This window comes from Chionomys nivalis, chromosome 7, assembly GCF_950005125.1.
Source record: "Chionomys nivalis chromosome 7, mChiNiv1.1, whole genome shotgun sequence".
Lineage (NCBI taxonomy): Eukaryota > Metazoa > Chordata > Mammalia > Rodentia > Cricetidae > Chionomys > Chionomys nivalis.
Window position 1 is genome coordinate 80600205 of NC_080092.1, and position 10187 is coordinate 80610391.

Genomic DNA, 10187 nt, shown 5'->3' on the forward strand with positions numbered 1-10187 from the left:
GTATAGCCTGAAGTTAGGCTTCCAGGTTGCCAGGGGGAAGGACCGGAGGAGCAAAGGTCAGTCTACTAGGTCTGAAGCTACACCCACCCCACCAAAAGCAATCACACAGGGGAAAAAAAAAAAAGCTTTATTGTTCCCTCCAAGGGATTAATGCCAAGGAATGAATGGTCCTGGTGCCCCAACCCTGGGGGACAGATGGACAAAACAGTGCAGGATGAGCCACAGCCCCTCATGGCTCCTCTAGCCTGGGCTGTTCCATCCCAAGGCGGATCGATGAATAGCCCTGACCCTGGGAACAGGCACCTGAATCAGGCTCAGAACTGCCAGCCTGCATAGCTCTGTAAGGACCAGGGCTGAGCAATCCATTCCCTGGCCACCAGACATTCCACAAGGGGCTGGTCCCAGACCAGACATCTCCCTAAGATCAGATGCAATGAAGGCAGGAACAGAGCTGCAGGCTTGGGAGTGCCTGCTGGCTGAAGAGTCTGCAAGATCTGGGGTCCATGTCTGGAGCTTCTCCTGTTGAGGCAGGGAGAGGGGGGCCAGGAACGCCCAAATGGATCTGACGAGACGGAGGCGGACACCGCAGAGCCCAGCGGGGACTACTTGTCAATGAGCCCCCCCTCCTTGAGCTTGAAGTAGAAGAACTTCTCCAGGGCACTGGCGCAGCGACAATATTCACTGTCTGGAGGATTGTACTCCCGGCAGTTGGCGATGACCCGCTGCAGGTCAGCTACAAAGAGCTTCCGGGTCACATAGTAGCGACTGCGCAACCGTTCTGTCATGGTCTTCAGGTCTGGGTCACAGAAAAGGGATATGCCTTTAAGAGGTGAAGGGATATAGCTGGGGTTGCCCACCACAGTGGGTCCTGGAAGGGTACCTGACTCAAGACGGGCAGGCAGATATGGGGGCACACGCTGGGAAAATGAAGGCAGGAGGATCCTTACCAATGGGGAAGCGGATAACCTCATAGTAGTCTGGGGCCTCGGACTTCTTCACAGGTTCCATGAAAGGCCAGGCACTGGGGTGTGACTGGAGAGAAGGGCTGAGCTGGGGACAGGCTCACAGTGCCAACTTGCCCAACCCAAGATTGCCACCCACTTCAATGACCCCTGAAGAGAGCCTGGCCTCCCACCTTGATCTGAGCCAGCAGGTTTTTGAGGGTCATGTATAGCTGGTCAGGGTCCTTCAGCTCCTTGCTGGAATAGAATATGCCAAGTCTGAGGTGTGAGTCCTTCTGTCCCACCTTCCTCGCCCTCATTCCCATGTTCATTCCCTAAACACTTACCCCTTCTCCTTTCCCATTGGCTTCCAGCCTGTCTCTCCTGCAAAGGGGGAGAGAACAGCCCTAAGAATGCCTACCCACACCCAAGAATGCCCTTCTGCCCTTTCAGCCAAGGCCCCTGCTCACGAATGCCAGGGACGCTCTCCACAGGGATCTGCCTCACTCCCTCCTTGAAGCAGCTGAGTCCAGGGTAGACCTTTCGGATCTGTGCCTGTTTGCGCTCAATCAACTTCTTGATGATCTGAGAAAGCAAAGGTCTGAGGGGCCAACTCGGGTCCAATCACCCCCAAGGCCATGGTGACATTTACTTTTGACTTTTACTAAGAAGCAGGGCGAGAACCAAGATCTGGCCCGTCTCCTCCACGTAAACACTCACGGTACATGCCTTTGCACGTTTATACCCGACCAATGCACACACACAAAATCCCTATGAATACGGTACTCACCTCTTTTTGTTTCTTGATGATGTGGGACAGCTCTGTGTAGGGGATCCGGGGGTTCAGCTCACACTCCATCAGCGTCGCTCCTTCATAGTCCTTGATGTAGCCCAGATATCGACTCTTGGGCACCTTGATGTCCTTGGAGAAGCCCTGGGTGAGCGAATAGTTAAGACCCAATCCATCAGCAAGGACTCTCTGACTTTCGCAGTCACTTCTTCAGGAGCACTTGAGAGATAGCACATGGCACGCTTCCTCCTGCATCCCTAAACACGCCTGTGGCAGTGAGAGCTCTACCTGCCCCCAGAAAGGCTCCAACCCGGCTGCTGCACCTCCTCTAATCCCCTGAAGCACCTTCCGATTCCTGGCCCTGTTCTTCACTGGGTGGCGAGAGGCAGAGAGGAGACAGGAAGGGAGGCCCTTCCTCACTGGTGACAGGTGCAACAGGGGACAAGAAGGGACTCTGCTACTGGAAGCTGTGTACTCAAACCTGGGCCCCAAGCAGCAGGTATGGTGAGACCACAGCGCACCTGCTTTTTGAAGTAGCCGATGGCATATTCGTCAGCATAGGTGAGAAAGTAAAGGATGCTGTGTTTGATGTGGTACTCCTTTAGGTGGTTCATCAGATGCGTGCCATAGCCCTGTGTGGGGAGACCAGGGTTTATGGAGGAAAAGCTAAGGGTTTCTAGATAATTGCTCTGGGCCACATTCAGCACACTTGATTCTTCACAGGCCCATCCGTCAGTCAGTCTATGAGTAGGTATTAAAAGCCCCATTTCATAAGAAAAAAAAATAAAGCCAAAAAAACCCCAAACCAAACCAAACCAAAAAACCCTTGAAACATAGGTTCACAAAGAACAGTCTGAGGTCAGTTTACTAGAGACGCAGCAGGGCTGGGTTCCAATCCAACACAGCCTGTTGGCCCCAGTGCTGGGGCTTCAGAACAGAGGGGAAGAACAAAAAGGGTCACAGAGGACTGTTCATGAGCATCTGAACCCTGAACTCACTCATGTCAGGACCACACAGACACGTGTATCAAACAGGAGAGCGAGAAGACTCAAATAGCTTATTGTGAAAAAGCCCGAAGCTGGGACTATTAGCTCTCAATAACTCTAATAGTTATCAACTCTCCCAAGGTATGTATGTAAATTTCCCTGGGAAGAAGCCAGTTCACTTAAAAAGTTTTTGTCCCGGGGTGTAGTTCACTTAGTAGAATGCTTGCTCGGTATGCACAAAGACCTGGGTTCAATTTCCCAAACTGGATAAAACCCAGCATGGTGGTGTGTGCTTGTGATCCAGCATCCTGGGGGCAGGGACCAGAGGGTCAGAAATTTAAGGTCCCCTGGATTACACAGTGTGCTTAAGGCCAGACTGGGCTATATGAGACCCTCTCTGAAACAACAAGTCCCAAAGGTTCACTTAAAAATGTTGCTTGTGAGCCAGGTGGTGGTGGTGCACACCTTTAATCCCAGCACTCAGGAGGCAGAAGCAGGTGGATCTCTGTGATCTGAGAGTTCAAGGCCAGCCTGGTCTACAGAACAAGTTCTTGAGTTCCAGGACAGTCAGGACTACACAGGGAAACCTGTGTATATCTATCTATCTATCTTGGTGGGGTCAGAACTCAGTTGTAGAGTTCTTGCTTGGTGTTCACAAATTCCTGTGTTTCATCCCAACACCAGAAAAGGAAAAAAAAAAAGGTTGATTTGGGTATCTTTTTTTTGTTTTGTTTTTGGAGACAGGGATTCTCTGTGTAACAGTCTTGGTTGTCCTGGAACTCGCTCTGTAGACCAGTCTGGCCTTGAACTCACAGACATCCTCCTGTCTCTGCCTCTCTAGTGGTGGGTTTAAAGGCGTGGGCCACCATAGCCCATGCTTAGGTACTTTTTTTTAAACAGGTGTTTCCTGAACGTTTAGTTATCAAGGCAGAGCTGCCACCTTGTGGAAATGTCTGGTCACTACAAGAAGCGCTGGGGCACAGACATTCTGCCATTCTGGCTGACTTGGTCCAAATTCAGAAGCCGGTGGTGGGGTTGGGTCACGGTCAGGGCCACTGTGCTCACCTTGACCTGTTCATTTGAGGTGACAGCACAGAAGACAATTTCCGTGAAGCCCTGAGTGGGGAACATGCGGAAACAGATCCCACCGATGACCCGCCCGTCCTTGATCAAGGCCAAAGTCTTATGCTTCCTAAGAGAGAAGGGGCATGTCATGGGGTTTACCTGTCCTTTCCACGCTCCCCAGGTCCCTCAACCCTGAAAGGCTGAGCCTTGGGAGAGAGAGGGTGTTCAGTGTGGAAGGATGGGGAATTCCAGGGACTCACGGGTCAAAGACGAGGCGGGCAATATATTCCTTGGGCATTCGTGGGAGTTGGTGGGAGAAGACATTCTGCAGCCCCACGAGCCAGAGCAGCACTCGCCGGTTGGCCTTGGGCGTCAGAGAGTTGCCGATGACGTGGAACTCAATAATGCCGCGACGCTCCTCCAGGCGAGCCGTCTCATCTCGGGCTGCGTTGGCTGAAAGAAGGCTCGTCTAGGCGGAAGAGCGGTGGTAAGCAACGGCCTCAGGTGGGTGAGGGTCCCTACCCTGACAGATCAGCAGGCCGGGCTGCCTACCTCAGGTCCCAGCATGGCAGCAGGGTCAGTGATGGTCAGCATGACCTCATTGACCAGCTCCATGGGGATGTCACCCATCACACGGAGCCGCTTAGCGTCCTCCAGGGTTAGGTTCTCAGGAAGCTTCCTCTTCTCCCCTACTGAGGAGGTTGACAAGGTCACCCAGGGATAGCAGGAAATGTGGAGGGAAGGGTGAATGGGGGTGAGAGGTCGGGTCAAGGACCCACCTGGCATGGGCTCAGCTCCTGTGGAATCCAGGCTCAGGGAGCTGTTGCTGCCTCCACCCATGGAGGGACTGAAGATGGGGGTGGTGGGAACAACCGCTGCACTGACTGTAGCTGCATGAGAAAAAAATTAAGGAGGGGAGTGGAGGGTGCGGTGAGGTCTTCAGAAGGATCCAGGCCCCGTCAGCCCTTTCTGAGCCCCAAGGTATCTTCCCACTGCTACCACACCCTACCACTCTGTCATCCCAGGGTCAGCAGGCCAGCCAGGGTGACCGAGCAGACCCTGCAGGGCTGTGGGGCAACATACCTGGTCGGGGCACCAGCTGGGTCCCCTCTGAGGGTGGCATGGTGAAGCCAGACTCCCAGATGGGAGAATTTGCCCCGTAGATCTCTTCCTCGAGCATAGACAGAAACCTGTGGGGACGGAACAACTGTCCCACAATTCCAGACTTCAACCAGAAGTAGCCTGGGTCAGACCCCAGAGGGATGAGAGGCCCGCCAGCCAGCCAGCCCCTGTTCTCAGTGGGTGGGAGCCAGTGAGAGGAGACAACAGCTTCCGCTGTCTGGGAAGGCCTATGACGTAGAGCGAGTCTCAGCTCCCTGCCTGCTGAGGACCACTAAGAGAAAACAAAAGGACAGGACACAACCAGGATGGAGGTGAGGGACCCCCATTCACGTCATGATGTATGGCACAGGAGAAGGGGTCTGAGCCGATGCCACCCTATGCTGTGTGGCCAGGCAGGGTACCCAGTCACCTGGATTCCCTTACTCCACCTCTGTATCAGAACGGTTTGAGAATCACCCAATCTTGCCACCTCTCGCTCTCACATGCCTGTTTCCAGCAAAGGTTTTTGAATAGGGAGCTCTGACCCAGATTCGAATGGGAGGAAAGAGAAGCACAATAGAGGCAAAAGGATATAGAAAGGACTAGAACAGAGACGGGAAAAGATTTCAGCACAAACGTAAACTCTGACTTCTTGGAGCCCTGTGGAGGGAGGGGTTCTGAGGCTGCATCCAGGTGCCCATAGGAAACTATTAGTAATAATCTAACAGGGGGTTGGGAGGGGGTAGCGTTAGCTCGGGCCATGTACCTGCCATCCCCAGACTAGCACATACTAGCAAGTAGCTTCTGGGCCATGGGCAAATCTGCCAGGTAGACACCCAGATCCCAGAAGGCCCATGGAGGGAGAGGAGGGACCAATCCAGGAAGCCTTCCTGGAAAAAAGGGACAACAGCGAGGACATGAATTTGGGGTGAAATCCCAACAGGCCAGACCGAGCCTTACTTGGGGAAGTGAGTGAGGATAAGGGTTCTCTTCTCAGGCACCAGCTTGTCCTTCTCCACGCGGAATTTTTCTAGTAGCTGCCGGCGGGTGACAGTGAAAATGGATCGCAGAAGGCTTCGGCCAAAGACGTGGGTGGTCTCGTATCGGGGGAGGCTATCGCAGCTTTGGGGTACGTGGCAGTAACAGAGCCATCTGGGGGAGGTGGAGTGGGAGATGAGGGTGGAGACCACCCATGGATCATACAAGCCTCCCCCTGTGAGGCCCTGCCCGGCTCACCTGGTATAATTAACCTTGTAGGTAGCCACATCCTCAGACTGGGATCGCTGCCGGAACTGAGCAGGGGTCTCCAGCTTCCAGTAGTTAAGGCAGAGCAGGAACATCTTGGAGAGCTCAAACATTGTCTGCCGCTCTCGGGGGGCCAGGTGGCTAAATTTGTACTGCACAAAGTTTAGGACACCCTGAGAAGGGGGGAGGGGGACAAAAGCAGACGGTGGCATGAACAGCCAGCAGAGGCATCTCAAATACAAGTCAAGGCTTTCCCCTCACTCTAGGAAACCCTGACTTTTCCAACTTCCACGCCCACCCTGAGGTAGCAAACATGTGTCTCTTCTTTGAGCCTCTCTCCTGTTCTCAGCTTGAGGAAGAACAGACTCTACCCCCCCTATGCTGCCTCTTAGGTCTGCTTTTCCAACCCGTCCTACCTGCTCAATATTAGGCTTCTCAAATGGGGGGCTGCCTAGGGATCCTTCCACTACTGGTCGAGTCATCTGGAGGATGCATTTCCGTAAGAGCTGTAAGGAAGAGGAGTGGGGAGAAATAGGGGTAGCCAAGCTCAGAGTCAGATTCCCATCTCACACCAAAGCCTCAGGCCATTTCTCTTTGCAAGCTCACCTTGAAAAGGTAGAAATAGACCTGTTTGGTGTCTGTGTCCTCTTCCTTGTGAACAGACATGAACAGATTCTCTACATCTACTACCATTCCCAGGAGCCGGTTAATCTCATCCTCGGATACATTCTCCAGGTGGGATACATGGTCGGCTGCAAGATGGTTACATTAGGGTTGAGAGGAACAGAAGGGCTTAATTCTTGCATCTCCTCCTGAGACACACCTTTGATCCTCCAATCCTTGAAGGACAGGAAGACCCAATGTTCTCAGTTCTCACACCAGCCCTTGGTAGTTCCCTGCTTCTTCTGGGAGGCAGACTTCCCTTTTCTTTCCGTGAGACACACACATACATTCCCAGCGCAATCTTTCCTTAGGAAGTCTCCCTAATTTCCCTAAGAGGCTTTACGGTACTTATGCACCCTGTCCAAACAGGACCTAGCACCTGCCCTCGGCCCCAGCTCTAAAGACACTGCCTGCCTTACCCAAGGGGTGCTCACAGCTACGGCACAGCTCGCTCAGGTTGGCAGCTGGCTGCTGAAGGTCCATTCGAGGTGCGGTGGGGGGTTTGGGGTTTTTCCAGCCATTACACTTGCAGGTTTCATTGGCCTGGAGGCGGAAGGATCAGTCAGCTGATGTTGTACCCCAAGCGCCGGAATGGCTCTGAAGCTATAGCTTCGCCCCCATTCCCACCCGAGCCCATGGATGCCCCAAGCCCCGCCCCTTTCACCCTAGGCCCCGCCCCCACCTTGCAAGCTGAGAAGACCCCTAGTTTCTCAAGCTTCTTGGCACGCGGCAGCCCCCGGACTTGCGCCTTCCTCTGGCTAGCGCGCTGCTGCTGACTCAGGCCAGGTCGAGCCGGATCCCCCCCACTGCCCGGCCCCCCACTTCCTACCCCGGCCCCCCCAGTCCCTGTGCTCCCGGCTGGGGCTGCAGCTGGGGCGGGGGCTGGTGCCGGAGTAGGAGCCGGAGTAGGGGTTGAAGCCGGGCTGGGCGCAGGAGTCGGAGTTGGGGCAGGGGCCGGGGACTGAAGGGGCCGGGGCTGCGCGGCCGGGGCCGGGTTTGGGGCCTGGGAAGGTTCCGCCATGGCCTCCCCCGCAGCGGAGCGGCGCCGCGCTCCCAGCCCTAGGGCCGCATGGGCAACCGGCGCACAGTGCGCAGGCGTCGCTGTCCCGGCGCACCATGGGAGTCGTAGTCTTCCCTTGTCGCTCTCCATGCCTTGGCCTTCCGGACTTCGGTCCTGTTTCTTGGTTACAGACAGCCAAATGTTGCTCGATTGCGCACCCTAGGTTGACCGCTATTTTTTTCTAATTTTTTTTTTTTAAAGTTATCCGGGATAGTTATAATTGCTGTTCTCTTGGGAACAAGAGGAACCCAGGAACACTGGCAGTCTGGAGGATTTGTGGGCTCCGCCCTTCTGAAATCCATAGGTGGAAGAACAGGCCTGGACCAGGGTTGGCTCCCACAGTGACTCAGAATTGTAGCTCCAAGGCCGGGCGGTGGTGGCGCACGCCTTTAATCCCAGCACTTGGGAGGCAGAGGCAGGTGGATCTCTGTGAGTTCGAGACCAGCCTGGTCTACAAGAGCTAGTTCCAGGACAGGCTCCAAAACTACAGGGAAACCCTGTCTCGAAAAACCAAAAAAAAAAAAAAAAAAAAAAAAAAAGAATTGTAGTTCCAATAGCGATGAAATGTACAGTTCTACATTTTGTGCTGTGTGGTGTTGACACAGATGAACTATCTTTGACATTCGGCTTTTTCTGTACTTAGGTTGCTGTTAAAGAGAAACAGTTTATTTTCAAAAGAACAGAGGTGTAGTTGTGAGTCATGCTGCTGAAGTAAAGAATGAAACAATTCCAGCCTAGGGGATTGTTTGTTTGTGTGTGTGTGTGTGTGAGAAAGAGAGAGAGAGAGAGAGAGAGAGAGAGAGAGAGAGAGAGAGAGAGAGAGAGAGAGAGAGAGAGAGAGAGGAACTGACTGACTGAAATACTGAGATTGTAAACGGGCGAATTAAAAAAACCAGAGACAAGTCAGTCAGTCAGTCAGTCAGTGCCGGTCAAGCTGCAGATATGGCGGGCAACGGTCCCCATTTTTGTCCTATAACAGGCAAATATGGCTCGCCCAGCTTTAAAGCTGAACAAATTTCTTAATCATTCCCTTCCTCCCCGCCTATTCTCATCTGTTCCCTGCCTCCCCGGTGGTGGTCGTGGTGAGCCAGAGAATTAGCCATTTTCTTCTCCATCTGTTAGTTTAGGACTATGAAAGGTCCGGGTCCAGTTCTACCACAAAGACCTGGAAGGTCCCACTTTCGGTCCGGGAACAACCTTCCTTGCCCCAGGCCTGATTCTTAAGAGGGCAGGGAAGGGCAGGGCAGACCTCTTCAACCTTGTTGCTCAATCTGGGGTGGAGTTGAAAATCCCGCATATTCAGGTGAACCAATTCCTTCACAGCCTCCTGCCCTCTGCTGTAGATGGAGAAGCGCCCAGGGAGGAGCATGGTCCCCGATAACAGCATCAATGGGAGACTAGATCACTGATAACCTGCTGCTCGCGAGGACGATGGACAAAGCTGACTTGATCTCTGCTAGCCTTTGCCCCTTGGAATGCGAAGAGTGGGCGGGCCCCCAGAGGATGGGGGGAGGGGGAGCCCTCGTGCCCTACGCAGCAGTTGCACTCTCGGATGCGGCGGGTAGGGAACCATTTCTCCACCGGGCAGCAAGAACCGGGGGAGAACCGGGTAGCGTCCCGATGTCCCAGCGTGGCTTTGGCTGAACAAAATCAAGCGGTCACACTACCCGTGCGGCTGCTCAAGGATGATATGCCTGTGGTGCAGGGCAACGGCCATGCCAATACAAGTTTCCAGATGAAGATGGATGCCCATGGTTTTGCTCCAGACGACCTGATGGTGCGGGTGGACGGCCAGAACCTGACGGTGACCGGTCAGCGGCAACATGAGTCAAATGACCCAATCAGGGGTGGTTACCGCATAAAGCAGACAGTGCACCGGCAAATGCAACTCCCACGGAACATAGATCCTGCGGCCATGACCTGCAGCCTGACACCCTCTGGCCATCTGTGGGTCCTGGGACAAAACAGGTCGCTACCTCCCCCTGATGCCCCAACAAGCCAGGCCCCAAGACACAGGAGCCACGGACCTAAGAACTCCAACCGATCCTGACCCATTAAACAACCGAGATGTGTGCAGCAACTTTGGAGTCCCTCAACATTTTTCCTAGGGGTGGAGGGTTGGAGCTGCAGGGAGGAGGTGGCCAAGGGAGGCATCTTAGGTAGTAAGCACACCAATAACCAGGCTTCCGGTTCTGCTGATATAAACTGGAGGTGAGTGTGGACTTAGGCAATAGCAACAGCCCCAGCAGGGAGCAGCAGAGGGCTGGGATGGTCCTGAACCAGGATAGACAGTGCTGAACCTGGCACGAGGGGAGGGGGGAGAGTTGAGGAGGACA

General features: G+C 54.0%; 2 protein-coding genes across 3 annotated transcripts; one reads left to right on the top strand and one right to left on the bottom strand.

The window, feature by feature from the left end:
- Nucleotides 1–113: 113 nt before the first annotated feature.
- Nucleotides 114–7856, bottom strand: Kat2a (lysine acetyltransferase 2A). 2 transcript variants are annotated; one of them, XM_057774405.1, is made up of 18 exons: nt 7474–7856; nt 7211–7334; nt 6735–6880; nt 6545–6634; nt 6120–6301; nt 5844–6035; nt 4866–4972; nt 4562–4672; nt 4335–4471; nt 4043–4251; nt 3783–3909; nt 2253–2363; nt 1732–1875; nt 1412–1526; nt 1289–1325; nt 1136–1199; nt 948–1032; nt 114–796 (listed from the first exon to the last, which is right to left on the bottom strand). In XM_057774405.1, exons 1-18 carry the CDS (start codon nt 7810–7812, stop codon nt 603–605), a joined length of 2514 nt encoding a protein of 837 aa, XP_057630388.1. In that variant the 5' UTR covers nt 7813–7856; the 3' UTR covers nt 114–602. The 2 variants fall into 2 exon arrangements, with proteins under 2 accessions (XP_057630388.1, XP_057630387.1); XM_057774404.1 differs by having other exon boundaries at nt 4335–4474.
- A 1535-nt stretch (nt 7857–9391) lies between these two features.
- Hspb9 (heat shock protein family B (small) member 9) lies at nt 9392–9901 on the top strand. Its single transcript, XM_057773983.1, has one exon. It carries the CDS (start codon nt 9404–9406, stop codon nt 9899–9901), a length of 498 nt encoding a protein of 165 aa, XP_057629966.1. The 5' UTR covers nt 9392–9403.
- The last annotated feature ends 286 nt before the right edge of the window (nt 9902–10187 follow it).